At 38.3% G+C, this 21,752-nt stretch overlaps 1 protein-coding gene across 1 annotated transcript; it reads right to left on the reverse strand.

Moving 5' to 3' along the window:
- Window positions 1–4,044: 4,044 nt before the first annotated feature.
- Window positions 4,045–16,180, reverse strand: LOC134821416 (long-chain-fatty-acid--CoA ligase 1-like). The gene is made up of 15 exons (XM_063832158.1): window positions 16,156–16,180; window positions 15,592–15,705; window positions 15,090–15,152; window positions 13,958–14,076; window positions 12,565–12,667; window positions 11,949–12,061; window positions 8,928–9,021; window positions 8,157–8,287; window positions 7,697–7,822; window positions 7,427–7,571; window positions 5,744–5,862; window positions 5,426–5,535; window positions 4,984–5,074; window positions 4,666–4,863; window positions 4,045–4,558 (listed from the first exon to the last, which is right to left on the reverse strand). The coding sequence occupies exons 1-15, from the start codon at window positions 16,178–16,180 to the stop codon at window positions 4,415–4,417; spliced, it is 1,695 nt and encodes a 564-aa protein (XP_063688228.1). The 3' UTR covers window positions 4,045–4,414.
- Window positions 16,181–21,752: the final 5,572 nt, after the last annotated feature.

The following is a 21,752-nucleotide window of genomic DNA, read 5'->3' on the forward strand; positions in this document are numbered from 1 at the left end:
CCAATCTCTGTCCCATTTTCAGTTTTTGAAGGTGAAATTTCCAGGACCGAAATTTTACAGTTATGACTGATTTATTTCCCCGCAACCAATTAGTGAGTCAACTATAGATAGCATATGACACGATAGAGGTGCTGGAAGTTTCATTTCGGTCGGAGGAAGCCCACAGCAGAAAGATTAACAAGACGAAAAGCTGTATTTTTAAACTTCTGTCCCATTTTCAAATATGAAATTTTCTGAACACAAATTTGACAGATTGGATGAACTTTTTGCCCAGAAACCGATAAGTCGGTTAATTGATGATGGAATGAAACCAAATTTAGGTACTGGGAGTCAAAATCCCGAATAAAATTGAAAAATCATATTGTCCCAATCCCTGTCCCATTTTCAGTTTTTGAAGGTGAAATTTCCAGGACCGAAATTTTACAGTTATGACTGATTTAGTTACCCGCAACCAATTAGTAAGTCAACTGTAGATGGCATATGACACGATAAAGGTGCTGGAAGTTTCATTTCGGTCGGAGGAAGCCCACAGCAGAAAGATTAACAAGACGAAAAGCTGTATTTTTAAACTTCTGTCCCATTTTCAAATATGAAATTTTCTGAACACAAATTTAACAGATTGGATGAACTTTTTGCCCAGAAACCGATAAGTCGGTTAATTGATGATGGAATGAAACCAAATTGAGGTACTGGTAGTCAAAATCCCGAATAAAATTGAAAAATCATATTGTCCCAATCTCTGTCCCATTTTAGTTATTTTCAGTTTTTGAAGGTGAAATTTCCAGGACCGAAATTTTACAGTTATGACAGATTTATTTACCCGCAACCAATTAGTAAGTCAACTGTAGATGGCATATGACACGATAGAGGTGCTGGAAGTTTCATTTCGGTCGGAGGAAGCCCACAGCAGAAAGATTAACAAGACGAAAAGCTGTATTTTTAAACTTCTGAAATTTTACAGTTATGACTGATTTATTTACCTGCAACCAATTAGTAAGTCAACTATAGATGGCATATGACACGATAGAGGTGCTGGAAGTTTCATTTCGGTCGGAGGAAGCCCACAGCAGAAAGATTAACAAGACGAAAAGCTGTATTTTTAAACTTCTGAAATTTTACAGTTATGACTGATTTATTTACCTGCAACCAATTAGTAAGTCAACTATAGATGGCATATGACACGATAGAGGTGCTGGAAGTTTCATTTCGGTCGGAGGAAGCCCACAGCAGAAAGATTAACAAGACGAAAAGCTGTATTTTTAAACTTCTGTCCCATTTTCAAATATGAAATTTTCTGAACACAAATTTAACAGATTGGATGAACTTTTTGCCCAGAAACCGATAAGTCGGTTAATTGATGATGGAATGAAACCAAATTGAGGTACTGGTAATCAAAATCCCGAATAAAATTGAAAAATCATATTGTCCCAATCTCTGTACCATTTTCAGTTTTTGAAGGTGAAATTTCCAGGACCGAAATTTTACAGTTATGACTGATTTATTTACCCGCAACCAATTAGTAAGTCAACTATAGATGGCATATGACACGATAGAGGTGCTGGAAGTTTCATTTCGGTCGGAGGAAGCCCACAGCAGAAAGATTAACAAGACGAAAAGCTGTATTTTTAAACTTCTGAAATTTTACAGTTATGATTGATTTATTTACCTGCAACCAATTAGTAAGTCAACTATAGATGGCATATGACACGATAGAGGTGCTGGAAGTTTCATTTCGGTCGGAGGAAGCCCACAGCAGAAAGATTAACAAGACGAAAAGCTGTATTTTTAAACTTCTGTCCCATTTTCAAATATGAAATTTTCTGAACACAAATTTAACAGATTGGATGAACTTTTTGCCCAGAAACCGATAAGTCGGTTAATTGATGATGGAATGAAACCAAATTGAGGTACTGGTAGTCAAAATCCCGAATAAAATTGAAAAATCATATTGTCCCAATCTCTGTCCCATTTTCAGTTTTTGAAGGTGAAATTTCCAGGACCGAAATTTTACAGTTATGACTGATTTATTTCCCCGCAACCAATTAGTGAGTCAACTATAGATAGCATATGACACGATAGAGGTGCTGGAAGTTTCATTTCGGTCGGAGGAAGCCCACAGCAGAAAGATTAACAAGACGAAAAGCTGTATTTTTAAACTTCTGTCCCATTTTCAAATATGAAATTTTCTGAACACAAATTTGACAGATTGGATGAACTTTTTGCCCAGAAACCGATAAGTCGGTTAATTGATGATGGAATGAAACCAAATTTAGGTACTGGGAGTCAAAATCCCGAATAAAATTGAAAAATCATATTGTCCCAATCCCTGTCCCATTTTCAGTTTTTGAAGGTGAAATTTCCAGGACCGAAATTTTACAGTTATGACTGATTTAGTTACCCGCAACCAATTAGTAAGTCAACTGTAGATGGCATATGACACGATAAAGGTGCTGGAAGTTTCATTTCGGTCGGAGGAAGCCCACAGCAGAAAGATTAACAAGACGAAAAGCTGTATTTTTAAACTTCTGTCCCATTTTCAAATATGAAATTTTCTGAACACAAATTTGACAGATTGGATGAACTTTTTGCCCAGAAACCGATAAGTCGGTTAATTGATGATGGAATGAAACCAAATTGAGGTACTGGGAGTCAAAATTCCGAATAAAATTGAAAAATCATATTGTCCCAATCTCTGTCCCATTTTCAGTTTTTGAAGGTGAAATTTCCAGGACCGAAATTCTACAGTTATGACAGATTTATTTACCCGCAACCAATTAGTAAGTCAACTGTAGATGGCATATGACACGATAGAGGTGCTGGAAGTTTCATTTCGGTCGGATGAAGCCCACAGCAGAAAGATTAACAAGACGAAAAGCTGTATTTTTAAACTTCTGTCCCATTTTCAAATATGAAATTTTCTGAACACAAATTTGACAGATTGGATGAACTTTTTGCCCAGAAACCGATAAGTCGGTTAATTGATGATGGAATGAAACCAAATTGAGGTACTGGGAGTCAAAATCCCGAATAAAATTGAAAAATCATATTGTCCCAATCTCTGTCCCATTTTCAGTTTTTGAAGGTGAAATTTCCAGGACCGAAATTTTACAGTTATGACTGATTTATTTACCTGCAACCAATTAGTAAGTCAACTATAGATGGCATATGACACGATAGAGGTGCTGGAAGTTTCATTTCGGTCGGAGGAAGCCCACAGCAGAAAGATTAACAAGACGAAAAGCTGTATTTTTAAACTTCTGTCCCATTTTCAAATATGAAATTTTCTGAACACAAATTTGACAGATTGGATGAACTTTTTGCCCAGAAACCGATAAGTCGGTTAATTGATGATGGAATGAAACCAAATTGAGGTACTGGTAGTCAAAATCCCGAATAAAATTGAAAAATCATATTGTCCCAATCTCTGTCCCATTTTCAGTTTTTGAAGGTGAAATTTCCAGGACCGAAATTTTACAGTTATGACAGATTTATTTACCCGCAACCAATTAGTAAGTCAACTGTAGATGGCATATGACACGATAGAGGTGCTGGAAGTTTCATTTCGGTCGGAGGAAGCCCACAGCAGAAAGATTAACAAGACGAAAAGCTGTATTTTTAAACTTCTGTCCCATTTTCAAATATGAAATTTTCTGAACACAAATTTGACAGATTGGATGAACTTTTTGCCCAGAAACCAATTAGTCGGTTAATTGATGATGGTAATTTGAAAATTGTTTCCACAAATTAAAATTAATATAAATATTCCTAAGCATGGTCGCGCGGATGGGTTCACATTGATAAAGAATGGCGGTATATTTTACTGGAACGCGCGCTATCCGGCGCACTTAGTTGTGACTCCTCGGAGAGATTCAAAAACAGCCTAATCGGATGTTCCTTCAGGTTTAGATTTATTTAAAATAGATTATTGGTTTTTCTACGGAATTCTTTTCCTGGATTTCTGGGCGCTCCCAAGAATTATGACGAAAAAGCAATCAAAAGTATTTTTCACTGAAAGCACACAAATCATTCAAATAAAACAATAAATTTTCACTAGCAGTTTGATAATGAAAACATAAAAACATCATTAGCATACCAATGTATAAAAGTGTTTTAGTCACGAACCTTCTTTTTGGACAAAAATTGTCATTTTCATAAACAATGAAGATACAAATGAGTTATAATTATTGTTCTATATGTTCGGTTAAAAATAACGCATTAAGCATTTAATGTGTTGTATAGTAGTAAATCTAATTACCAACTCTCTCAGACGATTGATCATATCAGTGAAATACTGAAATCACTTCCAGTCGGACTTTTATGAAATGTAATCATTAACAACGATGATTTTCAGTGTGTCGTTGAGAGAATAGTTCTGTCTGTTTGTTTTTGATTAATTTGTTGATAAATGGATTAATTAGTCTATTCCCTTGTAGAGAGTGTCAAGAACTGGTCTGTAATTCTCCCGAATGTTATGTCGTTTCTTCTTGAATGTTGGGGTGAGCATTTCGTTGTCGATGGTAAAAGCACATGATTCTGGGAGCAGCTTTATTCTTTTAACCTTATGACGTGTTATATTAGTATATTATTGTGAAAGTCGAACAAATTCTTTTATTAGAAATTATGAACAATTTAGCAAAAACAGATTCCATTTAAATTATATCAAACCTGTTCCAGACTGTTGAGTTCTTCGCTGCCTAATTTTAGCATCGAATCAAGAACGAAATCTGTAAATTCCTTGGAATCTGGTAGCTCTGAAATAGGAATGTTTGCGAATTCCTGAGGGTGAGATGCCGAGAGATACTCCTCATCTAGAACCACGACTGCTATTAACGATGATTTGATGCTTTCTCCGTAAACGTAGACCTGTGCAGAATTAGAAACAATCTGAGATAAAGTTTGGCGGAAGAATCGAAAGTTAATTTGAAAAGAGGATCATACAAACGCAGGTACAAATGAAATCTAACAGTGTAGCATGTTCCGAACCTGTGAAACGTAGGGAGATCGTTCATAAACTATTTCAATCTTCTCCGGGGCGATGTACTCTCCCTGGGACAGTTTGAAAATGTTCTTCTTCCTGAAGAAGATACATTTATAGGAACTTATTATCAGCACATGTTTAAGAGACCTTATCAAATTTGTTCAGATGGAAATTTGATTATTTTTAATGAAAACAAGACAACTGCGTGTACATTGCAAGATACTTATCTACAAAGACTGCTATCCTGTATTAAACATGACGCAATGGGGAACACTCATACGAAACAAATACCTAATAGGTAGATAGGTAGATAGGTAGGAACCTTATCTAGTTATCTGATAATATTCCAGGTAGGTTGAAAGTAACACTTCAACCCCCCGGCCCCCCCCCTCCCCCCCCCGGCCCCCCCCCCCCCCCCCCACTTCAATAAATCACACAAATATTCACCTGTCGATGAGTTGTAGTCTGCCCTCAGGGGTCCAGGTGCCTATATCCCCACTGTACAGCCACCCCTCTTTCAGCACCTCTGCTGTCAGCTCCGGTTGTTTGTAGTAACCCTGGTTGGAATGGTAGTAGTATTTTCCTCTAGTTATATTGTTTGAGGGGCCATTCAATTTTGATGACGATTTTCAAAAATTAAACTAACAATTTCGTATTCTAAAAAATAAACACACACTTATAACCCCACTGGCCACTATTACCCACGTATTACCCATTGTTACCCACGTGTTACCCACGTATTACCCACGTATTACCCATTATTACCTGGAATACTCCCGGTCCCTTGACGCACACTTCTCCCTTGTTATCCTTAACAAAGTAGCCCATCTCCGGAACATCCACCAGTTTTATCTGCCACTGTGGTCCTGGCACTCCAACGTGACCTGGGTATTGGGGGGATTGTACTCAAAACTTGGCACATTTCCAACTTTAACTCAAAACTTGGCAATTGTCCAACTTTACGGTAGTGGACTGAGACCTGAGTTGAAGAAGGTGACTTAACGAAGGAAGATCTAGTTACTAACCAGTAACCTGGTACAGTATCTCCATGAAGGTAACTAGAGGAAGCAGCTGATGTCTCGGTTACTAACCTGGTACAGTATCTCCAAGAAGGTAACTAGAAGAAGCAGCTGATGTCTCGGTTACTAACCTGGTACAGTATCTCCAAGAAGGTAACTAGAGGAAGCAGCTGATGTCTCGGTTACTAACCTGGTACAGTATCTCCAAGAAGGTAACTAGAAGAAGCAGCTCATGTCTCGGTTACTAACCTGGTACAGTATCTCCAAGAAGGTAACTAGAAGAAGCAGCTGATGTCTCGGTTACTAACCTGGTACAGTATCTCCAAGAAGGTAACTAGAGGAAGCAGCTGATGTCTCGGTTACTAACCTGGTACAGTATCTCCAAGAAGGTAACTAGAGGAAGCAGCTGATGTCTCGGTTACTAACCTGGTACAGTATCTCCAAGAAGGTAACTAGAAGAAGCAGCTGATGTCTCGGTTACTAACCTGGCACAGTATCTCCAAGAAGGTAACTAGAAGAAGCAGCTGATGTCTCGGTTACTAACCTGGTACAGTATCTCCAAGAAGATGACTAGAGGAAGCAGCTGATGTCTCGGTTACTAACCTGGTACAGTATCTCCAAGAAGGTAACTAGAGGAAGCAGCTGATGTCTCGGTTACTAACCTGGTACAGTATCTCCAAGAAGATGACTAGAGGAAGCAGCTGATGTCTCGGTTACTAACCTGGTACAGTATCTCCAAGAAGGTAACTAGAGGAAGCAGCTGATGTCACGGTTACTAACCTGGTACAGTATCTCCAAGAAGGTAACTAGAAGAAGCAGCTCATGTCTCGGTTACTAACCTGGTACAGTATCTCCAAGAAGGTAACTAAAGGAAGCAGCTGATGTCTCGGTTACTAACCTGGTACAGTATCTCCAAGAAGGTAACTAAAAGAAGCAGCTGATGTCTCGGTTACTAACCTGGTACAGTATCTCCAAGAAGGTAACTAAAGGAAGCAGCTGATGTCTCGGTTACTAACCTGGTACAGTATCTCCAAGAAGGTAACTAAAGGAAGCAGCTGATGTCTCGGTTACTAACCTGGTACAGTATCTCCAAGAAGGTAACTAGAAGAAGCAGCTGATGTCTCGGTTACTAACCTGGTACAGTATCTCCAAGAAGGTAACTAGAAGAAGCAGCTGATGTCTCGGTTACTAACCTGGTACAGTATCTCCAAGAAGGTGACTAGAGGAAGCAGCTGATGTCTCGGTTACTAACCTGGTACAGTATCTCCAAGAAGGTAACTAGAAGAAGCAGCTGATGTCTCGGTTACTAACCTGGTACAGTATCTCCAAGAAGGTAACTAGAGGAAGCAGCTGATGTCTCGGTTACTAACCTGGTACAGTATCTCCAAGAAGGTGACTAGAGGAAGCAGCTGATGTCTCGGTTACTAACCTGGTACAGTATCTCCAAGAAGGTAACTAGAGGAAGCAGCTGATGTCTCGGTTTGTCCGTACCCCTCCACTATGTTCGTTCCCATGACAGCTCTGAACCATTGTATCACGTGATCTTGCATGGGGGCTGATCCACTCATTATTATCTGGGAGATAAAAAAGGTAGAGATTTGGTAAGAAAACGGATTTAACTATCTTAACGTAGTTTTCGATTCAGAAAGCAAAATGATTACAATAATTCTATCGAGTGGAAGGTGCCTGCATTACAAACCTTGACTCTGCCTCCTAGTTTGTCCTGTATCTTCTTAAAGAAGAGTGTATCCCATACACTGTTGTTCCTCACAATCCCCCCTTCCACCTCCGCTACTTTACACCCAACTCCATAGTTAAACGCGTTCTGAAGAAAATATCGATTAAATTCTCACAATCCCCCCTTCCACCTTAGCTACTTTACACCCAACTCCATAGTTAAACGCGTTCTGAAGAAAATATCGATTAAATCAAATGGTAAATATAGAAGTAGTGATGAGCAATTCTAGGAATTGCGATTATTGAAAAACAGTTCACTGTCTTCAATTGTCTCGAACGTTAAAATTGCACAGTTGGCGTCACAATTTAAAACAATTCAATCAAATCGTTAACAAAATCATTTCCCCTCAGACATAATCAATTAATCAATATCATCAACAAGATACAAGATACATACAACATGACATTGTAATACAGGGAACCTTGACAACGAAGGGTTTCAGATCGAGCTGAGCGTTTACTTTATCGTACACTTTGTTAAGTACTCTGGGTACCGCCGGGAATATAGTGGGTTTCAGCTCCTGGATATCATCCAGCAATAACTTGGTGTCACCTGACAAGGGAGGAGTTGAAATTAGTGAAGGAGGAGAGGGTACAGACTACACTGTACAACACGTGCATATTGTAGGGTACAGTGTACTACACTATACAACACGTGCATATTGTAGGGTACAGTGTACTACACTGTACAACACGTGCATACTGTAGAGTACATCACGTGCATATTGTAGGGTACAGTGTACTACACTGTACTACACTGTATATTGTAGTGTACAACACGTGCATATTGTAGAGTACAGCAAGTGTTACAAGGAAGAACTAGCTACTAAATGTAGTTAGTTACTGTACAGTGTACCCCTTAATACCATGAGAGAAGCGGTAACAAGAATATGCCAACTTTGTGACTAGCCGGTCTATTGAAGTATCAAATTAAAACATTATGCCTTATTATGATATGACAATATTACAAATCAGAGAGGTCGCTTATTGAGCAGCGAGATTATCTCACTCTGCCTGCAATCTGCATGTTTAATAGACATGCAGGCAGAGTGGGACAGCTAATAAGGATGTATTCTTAATATGAGTTACATAATGATATCAAGTAATGAGATAAAAATATGCTGTTATACTTATAGATAATCTGATATCATTATATATTATAATGACTTGTAGTAGTAGTAAGTAATAATTACCTCTAGAATACCCAATCTTGCCGCCCACAAACAGTACAATACACTCCGCAACAAAGCCGTACACGTGCGCCAGGGGCAGGTAGGAGATAACAGTCTGAACAGATTGTGAGGGACTGTTAACTTATTAAGTTATTACGTTATAAGGGTTACCAGCAATTATATAATATGATCTCTAAAACTGATTACTAATGACTAAAATGGCTTTACAAGCACTTCGTCATGTTCGTATCTAGTAATAACTGCTCTGATAATAATGATTCCAATAAAGCGTTGTATTGGGGGTGATGCAACGACCATTAATGACCATTAATGACCATTAATGACCATTAATGACCATTAATGACCATTAATGACCATTAATGACCATTAATGACAATGTCAGTTTTGCCAAAATATCAAATACTGACATTAATGGTCATGTTTTTTTCGCACTTCCTGGAACAAGAAGGACGGACACGAGGACCACTAAGAACCTACCTAAAGTTAACTATCAATAAGTAGACGGTATTTTACGTCTTGGAAGGGGATGAAAAGTTAATTTTACAACCTTCTCAAACACTGATATTACCACATATTACAACTAACCCAATTATACCATAACAATTAATGAAGATCGCTATTTAAGCCCTACGTAAGAGAATTATACTAATGATAACATCAAGCATCATCAAGCATCATCAAGCATCAAGGTACCGAGCAAGATTTAATTCCGATGAATGTTCTCCCAATCTAAACTTATAATTGAACCATCCTGGGTCTTCACCCAACACTGGGAAGACATATCGCGCTCAATACAGATTGCCACCGCAGGTCTTCTCTCTCCCGATCGAGCATTTCCTTTTCTTTGTGATGCTTTAGATGTCTTAACAGATATAGAAAGCACTTTGCCCTGCACAACCGTGCGCCTTCTTTTTTCATCCTTGCCTGTTATGAGTATATCAGTTATTGTTCACCAACTTGCACCTCTTGAGCGTTGCATAGCTCTGGTTCTGCTAAACCTTTACAGACTGGGAGATACAACCCAATACTTGTATCCAAGGCAAGACCAAAAAATCTTTTCCTTCGGCTTTTCGCACCAAAGTTGGTCTTGCCTTGGTTACAATATTTGGTCACGGCAGACCGATAGTCTTCCCCCGAATTCTGACCTTAGTGGAGCTATCAACCAGCTCTTCGTCCTCATAATCAGAAAATTTGTCTTCACTCTCATGGTCTGATTCATCATCTGATTGTTGTTCACTAGTCACTACCATATGAGAGTGGAAATTGGAGACTCTGCCGTCTTTCAGAAATAACATTTCCATTATCACCTGAAAAATACGAACTTCCATAACTAGAAGAGGAAACAAAGAGTTCCTCTCCAATCTTGGATCCTCTTTTTAAGCTTTGGATAAGGTTACTCATCTTGACCGAACCTCCAAAATCAACAGCAATCTTTTTCTCTGGATGTTTGCTCCACTCAGAACGAAAGAGTGTATTCCCCCGGGTATGATCGGTTTTATGAACACTTGTACCACATTCAACATCAAGCGTATTCTCCACCTTTAATAGTCGGTTGTAACGACCCATGGCTTCAGGGATTCTTGTAGAGTCGATTTGTGTGCGTCTACCGGAGTGCCGTCCAACCCTAATAGAGCGAAGAGTTGTTCATTATGATCAGACGATAAAAACCACGGTACTACTGGTGCTTTGGGGTGATTACAAATCAAGTCGACAAAATACAAGACAAGTCCGTTAGCTGCGGTTATTAAGTCTTTGAAGCTTTCTCTAGTTATGAAGTTCTCGCTGGTATTGAATTTCTTCGAGTGTTCTCCCCACAGAGTGAAGAACGTGAAAACAGTCCACGCATTTTCAGCTCTTTCTGAAACAGTCAGCGATTTGTCATAAAACACTGCCAGGAGCAAAACCCGGCCTTAAGATAGGCCGAGAGGCTCAGAAATCCTGCTTGTTTTAGAACATCCCATGTAGCCATTAGCTCTGCAGCACACTGCGGGTTTTGTCTATCAGAGTGCTGCAGAGTTGTAAGGGATACATAGTCTCTGAATTCTTCACTTTCCGTAGCGAGTTTAAGAATCATCCCCCAGTTTATGGTGAACTTCGTGTCCTCGATCGAATCAGAATCGGCCATTATGATGAATCTAGTACTGAGGTAATGGAGACAGTTAACCAGTTTTTTCAACACATGACAGATGTCCTGCATGGGAAAGTCTCCTGTTTTGTTGAAGTAAAATACTGGCGGGTACTCCAACTTCGACAGCTCGCTCTGACTGGCTGTTTTGACACAAAATGATCCGTTCATCTGTATTGACCTAAGCCGCTGATCTCCATGATCCGAAAAAAAAGTGATCCGAAAAAATAGGGAACCATACACGTACAAAAAAGTACGAAACATGATTTCTCCCTCAATTAGTCAAGGCTACTGCCAGATATTTCAAAATTTGAGATATCTTATGACCATTAATGACCATTAATGACCATTAATGACCATTAATGACCATTAATGACCATTAATAACCATTAATGACCATTAATGACAATGTCAGTTTCGGAAAAATCTCAAATACTGACATTAATGGTCGTTGCATCCCCCCCGTTGTATTCACTACAAGCCCACTGTGAAACACACAATACAGTGTGAGATATTACACACAATACAGTGTGAGATATTATACACAATACTGTGTGAGATACAGTAATGTAATAACTGGTAATATGATACCAGTGTATTGTTCAGTGCACTCTTCACCAGTCATGCAATAAATAATGTAAATACTACAATACACAATGTAAATACTACAATAACTGATGTGCAAATACATTACAGCTGAAACAAACGGTGAGGAGTTGAACCATGTTCGTTTTGACACGCGACACTGATCATAGGGTCTGATTGGTCAATGCTGATCAGTTGCTGTCACGTGCTAGATAAAGTAACACGTGCTGTCACGTGCTAGATAAAGTAAACCTCCTCACCAGATCTGTTTTCAATACTAGATAATCTAACTATAGTCTAGTCTAACTCACCTCTTCTTTGTTGAATTTGCCCTGGAACTTCCAGAGTTGTCTCCACTGCATCTTCATGCAGGACACGATGTTCTTGTGAGTTAGCTCGGCTCCCTTCGGTTTACCTGTAGTACCTGCAGAGTGTGTGTTACAGTGTGTTACAGTGTGTTACAGTGTGTTACAGTGTGTGTTACAGTGTGTTAGAGAGTGTGTGTTACAGTGCGTTAGAAAGTGTGTTACAGTGTGTGTTACAGTGTGTGTTACTGAATGAATAGTTACAGAGATCAGTTATTGCAGAATATAAATATCTTATATTTGTATATTAATCCGCATTACTTTATTATGTGTGTATTAATCCGCATTACTAATAGTCCTTAGGACGGCTTTGTTACAATGTTAATTTATATAATGTAGTCAACATTCCTTACACTAAAGCTTAAAATGGGGGGAAAAGTCATTCAGTCCTTAATTTATAAAGAAGTTTTAGATTTAATGTTTTAGCGGGTAACTTGGTGTAATTTCATGGTAAAATGATAATAAGTTACACTGATAACATGGTATTAACTAACCACTAGTGTAACAGATAATAGCAATAGTGTAACTAACCACTAGTGTAACAGATAATAGTGTAACTAACCGCTAGTGTAACAGATAATAGCAATATCGTCAGCAGTAGGTGGAGAGGACTTAAAGTCGGTAACTTTGGAGCCCAGAGATCTTACCTCGTCCCATTCCAGACACTGAAACAGTAAAACATTTTTATAATACATAATATATACAATACACAATATAATACAATATACAAAATACAATATAATACAATAGTATATACTTTACAAGAATCTGGACAGAAACTTAGATAGGATTAATAAGAAACATATTCTTAAATTCTGACTGTAACAAATTTTATTGAATGTATTAACTGAGATAGGGGAATTGGAAACATATTAAAAGCTGAGATAGGTTAATATTAAGTTAATATTAAGTCGTGTTTACATACAGCATGATGAGCATTATAATGTGATAGAATATGTAACCAGATATGTATTATGCAAAGCACGGGTTCTCACCTCTCATATTATCTTAATATTTGAGATAATTTAATATTAAATACAGAATGAGCCAGAAGCAACACGCGGAACCTTTAAACAACTCACGGTATTCTATTCAAAATTGTACAAACATTTCAGGGATTACAGATATGAATGTAACTTAGATTCCTAAAAAGTTGCCAATCACAGTGTATGGCCTGCCACTCCCATTTCTTACTATTTCCACAATAATAATTTTTAATAACATTGGTTGTTGATATAAGCAGGATATAAATGCTTTATTTCTTTTCATTTCATTAATAACAATATTTAGTAATTAGCTCAAAGCACTGCCATTTTCTTATGAAAATAGTGAAAAAGAGGGAGTGGCAAGCCACGCCCATTATGACATTTCGAAATTGTACGTTATTTTCTGGAGATTTAAGTTAGCCCCATATCTCTCTTAAACCCTGTATTTGTGACAGTGCGACAGTGTGACAGTGTGACAGTGCGACAGTGTGACAGTGTGACAGTGTAACAGTGTGATAGTGCGACAATGCGACAGTGTAACAGTGTAACAGTGTGACAGTGTGACAGTGCGACAGTGTGACAGTGTAACAGTGTGATAGTGCGACAATGCGACAGTGTGACAGTGTGACTCTAGGTGACCTTTATATTGAGAGAGCTCAGTTTGTGGAGATTTAAGTTAGCCCCATATCTCTCTTAAACTCTGTAGTCTGTACTTGTGAGAGTGTAACAGTGTGACAGTGTGAGAGTGTGACAGTGTAACAGTGTAACAGTGTGATAGTGCGACAATGCGACAGTGCGACAATGCGACAGTGTGGCAGTGTGGCAGTGTGACAGTGTAACAGTGTGACAGTGTAACAGTGTAACAGTGTGAAAGTGTAACAGTGTGACAGTGTAACAGTGTGACAGTGCGACAATGCGACAGTGTGACAGTGTGACAGTGCCACAGTGTGACTCTAGAGTCTAGGTGACCTTTATATTGAGAGAGCTCAGTTTGTGGAGAGTAGAAGAGTCGGTCACATGTCCTACTGAGATAACAGTTGTTATCTTGCACCCCTCTGTAACGAACTCTAGCAACCTCTCCACACTGCCTAGGAGGGGGGGTGTTAGAATAATACACTATTTAGGGTGTTAGTTTAATAATCCTTATTAACTAATAATAATAATTATATATAATACTCGTTATTAATTGTTAGAATTAACCAGACTGTGATTGTTATAATGTTATGAATATGATATTAATCAACTTATCATTCTGTGTAATGTACATTGTGTAGTTTCTTAAATCTTGAAACTACAGTTGTAGTACTTAAAGAACCATGTACATAATATTATGCAGTATAATGTGTTTGTGTGTATTTCTCACAGTAAACTTTAAAGCTTTTATCATATTATGTTGAAAGTAAAAGTTAAAATACACTAGATATTATATAACATCACAGTAATAAGTAGTTGTTACTGTGGTTGCTATGGTAACTATGGTTACTTGTTACTGTGGTTACTATGGTTACTAATTAGTTGATGCTGTGGTTACTATGGTTACTGGTTAGTTGTTACTGTGCTTACTATGGTTACTGGTTAGTTGTTACTGTGGTTACTATGGTTACTTGTTAGTTGTTACTATGGTTATTTGTTAGTTTTTACTATAGTTAGTTGTTACTGTGGTTACTATGGTTACTTGTTAGTTGTTACTGTGGTTACTATGGTTACTAATTAGTTGTTACTGTGGTTACTATGGTTACTTGTTAGTTGTTACTGTGGTTACTATGGTTACTTGTTAGTTGTTACTGTGGTTACTATGGTTACTGGTTAGTTGTTACTGTGGTTACTGGTTAGTTGTTACTGTGGTTACTATGGTTACTTGTTAGTTGTTACTATGGTTAGTTGTTAGTTGTTACTTGTTAGTTGTTACTGTGGTTACTATGGTTACTTGTTAGTTGTTACTGTGGTTACTATGGTTACTTATTAGTTGTTACTGTGGTTACTGGTTAGTTGTTACTGTGGTTACTATGGTTAATGGTTAGTTGTTACTTGTTAGTTGTTACTGTGGTTACTATGGTTACTATGGTTAATGGTTAGTTGTTACTTGTTAGTTGTTACTCACTGTTTTGACACACCACAGCAGTCAGACCAGTCTCTTTCAGGATGTGACTCATCGCTTTGTCTCCTGAAAAACGGAATGTTTCATTTAAACCACATTAAATCTGCCGCAGTGATCCCCACGTGATGCCCTTATTAGGAGATGTAATTGTAGCGATCCCAACGTGATGCCCTTATTAGGAGATGTAGCGATCCCAACGTGATGCCCTTATTAGGAGATGTAGCGATCCCAACGTGATGCCCTTATTAGGAGATGTAGCGATCCGCAGAAACTGAGTATTCTTCTGAGCTTATTTGTCTCTAGGGAGTTGTACTAAACACATCATTCTGACAAACTTCACTAGAATACATTTACACTTGAGTCAGAAATCAGAATGTATACACTAGTATTAAGTATACGAGTGGGATAACGGTGGGATCATGAAGATTATATTGTATATAATATAATTTGTAGTAAGGAGTATGTAACTAATAACTAATAACTAATAACTAATAACGTATATTACCTAGTGTTAGGTAGAGGGGAACTGCGATATTACTGTTCCCGGTCGCCGCTTGCATTGTCATGTGCCACTGAGGCGAGTTCTTGGCGAATATACCCACCAGTGTTTCCTGGCCACCTGAAATAGTGAAATATTTGTGTCTCATGAAATAGTGAAATAGTAAATTATCGGTCTCACGAAATAGTGAAATATTAAATTATCGGTGTCTCCTGAAATAGTAAAATAGCAGTGTTCTCTAACACTATATGTTCCAATACGATACAAAAGAGTTGTAGGTAACACGGGTAACAGATTCAAAATCTCTGCTCCTACGTTACTATACTTCCATGTTACCTACTCAATGTAGAAAGTGAGATGACACGTCACTCTGAAGAACTACACTATATTGTATGTGTATTACACCTGATGACCTGATTCTGTATAGCTCTTTTAGGTAGAAAGAGGACAACAATCAAATCAGGGAGGGTAACACCAATACTCTATAACCATTCTCTCTAGTCAATCTATTTTATACACCATCCTCATGTAGCCTGCTATACACTCACTATACTCATGGGACATACTCACCATACTCATAGCACATAGCTATCATATTAATTACCCAAGCAGCATTCTCCTATATACAGGGTGGCCCATAAGTGACTACCCACACGCAACATCTAAATAACTCACGTAATTCGTCTCCAAATTGCACCAAAATTTCAGAGATTATAGATATGGGTCAAACTTAGATTTCCTGAAAGTTTCGTAAGCCACGCCCAATTACAGTGGGCGTGGCGTGACACTCCCTCTTTTTCACTATTGTCTTCATAAAATGAGAACGCTTTAAGCTAAGAACTCAACATTTTTTGCACACATTTGGCTTGATAATTGAAAACTTTTCCAAAAGTTTCAAGTTCATTGGTTAAAATATGGCTAAGTTATGACCATTTCAAAACTCATCGGATACTTGATCCGAGCACTCAGTCAGTGATCTCGTCACTTAATTAATGGCCTGTTTGGCTCACATGCACCGCTTGATTGGTTGCAGCCTGCTTATGGGCCGGCCTATACTGAGTATACAGCTGACAGCACCTAAAACGCTATCACACGAATTAAACGACAATTTCAGATGAAATTCAACCGACCACCCCCTTGCCGGAAAAGCTGCTTTGACATTCATCACAAGATCAAGTTTACGTTTTCTGCACACGATCGGCGAAGAGTCGGCAGAAGACGAACTGCGAGGACTGTAGAAAACATCACGATGGTTGTTGGTGACGTGATGGACACACCTAAGATTGGCACCCGGAAACGAGCTTCTGCCTTAGACATCAGCAGAACAACCCTTCAGCGAATCCTAAAGCAAGACCTTTCTAACCGGGCCTACCGAATCACAAAGAAACACAAACTTTTGGACCGTGATTTCTAATCGAGGATCGATTTCGCCAACACATTCCTGTCCAAGCAGAATGTGGATCCCTACTTTGAGGACGAAATCTGGTACAGCGACGAGGCTCACTGCCATATAAACGGATATGTCAACTCCCAGAATGCAATTCACTGGGGCTCTACTAGACCGGATGAAGTGGTGGAGAGAACGGCTTTTCCTGAAAAGGTCACGATCTGGTGCGCCATCAGTTCTCGTGGAATCCTAGGACCTTACTTTTACGAAGAAAACGGTTTTCCTTTCTAGCAAAGTCATCATCGGTATCCAATCAAAGCCTAATGAACCTCATTAATACACGCTAACGCCTTACTCTTGATCAGATTGGGTTACGAGATCACTAATTGAGTGCAAATATCACTTCGACTGAGTGCTCGGATCACATATCTGATGGAATTTAAAATGGTCATAACTCAGCCATATTTTAACCAATGAACTTGAAACTTTTGGAAAAGTTTTTAATTATCAAGCCAAATGTGTGCACAAAATTTTGAGTTCTTAGCTTAAAGCGTTCTCATTTTATGAAGACAATAGTGAAAAAGAGGGAGTGTCACGCCACGCCCACCGTAATTGGGCGTGGCTTACGAAACTTTCAGGAAATCTAAGTTTGACCCATATCTATAATCTCTGAAATTTTGGTGCAATTTGGAGACGAATTACGTGAGTTATTAAGAGGTTGCGTGTGGTTATGAAACAGCGTACAGATTAGAGTACAGAGGTAGAGGTACAGAGCAAGCTGGTACAGATTAGAGGTACAGAGCAGAGCTGGTACAATAGTAAGTACAGAGCAGAGCTGGTACAGAGTTATAGGTACAGAAGCAGAGCTGTACAAGAGTAGAGTACAAGCAGAGCTGGTACAGTAGTAGAGGTACAGACAGAAGGTGGTAATAATATCATAAAAAGGCGCAACTAGCAAAAACTAAGGACGTAATCATATCATAACAAGCTATCACTTGGCGCATTCCGGCAAGGCGGAGGAACCGCCACACACTTTCAACAGTGATAAAAATTGCAATCTCATTAAACTATATAAAAAATAAGTATAAAGAATAAGGAAAAGGAACGGGAATGAGCCAATACCAGAAAGTGAAAACCCCACCAAAGAAAAATTGATCCGTAGTAGACCTGGTGAAAAAACGTAACTGACTGTAAGTTCAAGAAAGACGAAGGATAAAGGAGAGAAAATAATGATTATGTGAACACATCAGCAGAAACTAGCACACCGGGTTCGTGTGTTAATACCTTTAAACCCGGTTTTATTGTGCCAAGACGCCCCAGCAAACACTCGTCAGTATTTGTAGCCTGCGAAACGTTGTTGACATACGCTCTATTGTTTATCCACCTGAGAAACTAGCTTCTTTACTCGGTGTTCTATTCAAGTGGTTTATGTAATTGTAGATGAGTGGTATATCCAACGTTATGAAATACAGCGTACAGAGAAGAGGTACAGAGTAGAGGTACAGAGCAAGCTGTACAGAGTAGAGACAGAGCAGAGCTGGTACATAGTAGAGTACAGCACAGAGCTGTACAGAGTAGAGGTACAGAGCAGAGCTGGTACAGAGTAGAGTAACAAGAGCCAGAGCTGTAACAGAGTAGAGGTACAGAGCAGAGCTTGTACAATAGTAGAGGTACAAGAGCAAGCATGTACATAGTAAGGTACAGAGCAGAGCTGTATTCGTGAATATCTAACCTCTCTCATTGGGTGTAGTGAGTGATGTGTTTTGTATAATTATCCAGGGTTACTCGTGTAAACCAAATTGAGTGGCGTATTAATAAGCAATATTAAAGATGTAAAGTTTTATATAAGCAAGTTTACTCTATTTTAAATAATGAAATGTAAATAATGGATAAGATGTGGTGATGATGAATGTACATTTTCACCAGCTTGACAACCTCCCACTGACAGTTATAACTAAATAGTCGACCATTAAAACAATACAAATGAACAGCATATTTACTGCCATTCAGCCTAACGCTGTTGATTGTTCACGCAAATGAAACACGCAAGTCTAACAGCTCGATCTTTCTAGACTTTATACAATAGTCTCCAGAATCAGAGCCACTAGATATAGAAAGTGTGTGGCGTGTGTGCGCCGTTGTGTGTGTTGTCCTACTGCATAACTCACGAAACATTGTCCATTTGTGTGTCGGACAGGTACAAACATTGTTTTTAAAACTTTAAAAAACATTGAAACAGTGTAAATCTTATCGAAAAGTGTAATAAATTATATATTATTATCTAAAAATATTATTATTATAATTTCTAATTACGAGTTAAATAAGTAACCACTTATTTGATGAAGCCCGGCAGGTAGTATTAAATGTAAGAAGATAGTGTGATATGACAAATTAATACAACATCAAAAATCGTGCGACGTATCATGTCTTTAAATAAACCCATACCCACACACACACCACACCTTGTATATCTACAGATTCTCGCATTTTTGCGCTTATCACACGACACATACTATGTTAAGATAACTTGTTAAATATAGATATAGCTACAACACTAAATAGCTAAATATTTTATTGCTATACTTTATAGCTCAGTTATACACTGTGTTTTCAAAGTCTATTTTATAGCTCTTTTATAAGACGCGCGAACGTCTAAAATTACAACCCTGTTAACAGAAAGATTTTTACATGAAAATATCTAGAATTGTCATTCAAATTCATACTTGAGTATTTGATTGGGGGGGGTTAAAAATACTTGTGTACCTACCTAATAAATTAATTAACCAATGATAATTTAGGAAATTATAGTACATCACATACTGTTTACTCTTGAGAACTTACATTATGAATGATGGATAATATTTAAAGTATTCATCAGAAACTTAGAGCAACTCACATAATCATTTGCCTAAAATTAGTAACAGTCGCATCTAAAAAAATGCCAACGACTCGCGATAAGAAAGTCCACACTAACAGAATGCACTTCTGACACACAACCTGTGTGAGCCCTCAATTGTCCAACCTGTTCTGATGAGCGAGCCCCGTCAGTATTTGTAGCCGCTAAACGATGTGAGCTTCTACCTCTATTTTTTATCCCCTAGAAACAAGCTGTCTTTACTCGGTTTTCTATTCAGTGGTATATGTAGATTGTAGATGAGTTGTAAATATCCCACGTTATGAAATACAGCGTATCAGAGTAGCAGGTAAGAGTAGAGGTACAGAGCAGAGCTGGTACAGAGTAGAGGTACAGAGCAAGACTGGTACATTAGTAGAGTACAGAGAGCAGAGCTGGTACAGAGTAGAGGTACAGAGCAGAGCTGGTACAGAGTAGAGGTACAGGAGCAGAGCTGGTACAGAGTAGAGGTACAGAGCAGAAGGGGGTAATATATCATAAAAGGGCCCAACTAGGCAAAAAACTAAGTACGTAAATCAATATAAACAAGCCTATAACATTGCGGCATCCGGCAGCCGGAGAACCGCCACACACTTTTCAACAGTGATACAAATTGCAATCTCATAAACTATATAAAAATAATTATAAAGAATAAGGAAACGGAACGTATGAAGCCAATACCAGGAAGAGACACCCACCAAAGAAATAATTGATCCTTAGTAGACTGGTGAAATAAAGTAACTGAACTGAAGTTCAAGAAAAGACGGAAGGAATACAGGAAGAGAAATAATGTATGATGAACATCATCAGCAGATGACTTAGGCACTCCGGTTTCGGGTTTTAATACCTGATACCGGTTAATGTGGCCAAGAACCCCCTAGCAATCACTCGTCATATTTGGTAGCCTGCTAAACGTTGTGACTACCTCTATTGTAATCCACCGGAGAAACAAGCTGTCTTTTTACTCGGTGTTCTATTCAGTGGTTTAAGTATAATGTAGATGAGTGGAACTATCCAACTTAAAGAATTACAGCGTACAGAGTAGAGGAACAGAGTAGAGGTACAGATCAAGCTGTTACAGAGTAGAGTACAGAGCAGAGCTGGTAACAATAGTAGAGGTACAAGAGCAGAGCTGGTACAGAGTAAGGTACAGAGCAAGAGCTGGGTACAGAGTAGATGTACAGAGCAAGCTGTACAGATGTAGAGGTACAGAGCAGAGCTTGTACATAAGGTAAGGTACCGAGCAAGCTTGTACATAGTAGAGGTACAGAGCAGAGCATGTTATTCCGTGAAATATCTAACCTTCTCTTCCTTGGTGTGTGAGTGAGGTTATGTTGTATATGTATCATAGCTGGGTTACTCTGTAACAAAATTAGAGTGCGTATTTAATAGCATTTTATTAAAGAATGTATCGTTTTATTAAGCAAGTTTTACTCCTATTTAAATATAGGAAATGTAAATAATGAATGATGTTGTGAGACTAATTACATTTTCAAGCTTCTGACAACGCCCTCTGACTGATATATAACAAAAAAGTCGTCCAGTAATACAGTACCAAATGAACAGCAGTATTTCAACTGCCATACAGCTAACGCTGTAGTGAAATGTTCACGTCAATGAACACCGCAAATCTAACAGCTCGGATCTTTCTAGACTTTATAACAATTAGTCTCCATAATCAGAGCCACTAGATAAGAAAGTGTGTGTGCGTGTGTGCGTGTGTGTGTGTCCTACTGCCATACTCTCGAAAACAGTGGGTCCATTGTGTGTTCGGACAGGAAAACATGTGTTTATAAAACGATAAAAAACATGACCAGTGATCTAATCGAAAGTGTATAAATTATATATTATTATAAATATATATTAATAGTAAAAGTCTTATTAGCT

Source organism: Bolinopsis microptera, chromosome 9, assembly GCF_026151205.1.
Source record: "Bolinopsis microptera isolate Bmic1 chromosome 9, MBARI_Bmic_1.0, whole genome shotgun sequence".
NCBI classification, from domain to species: domain Eukaryota; kingdom Metazoa; phylum Ctenophora; class Tentaculata; order Lobata; family Bolinopsidae; genus Bolinopsis; species Bolinopsis microptera.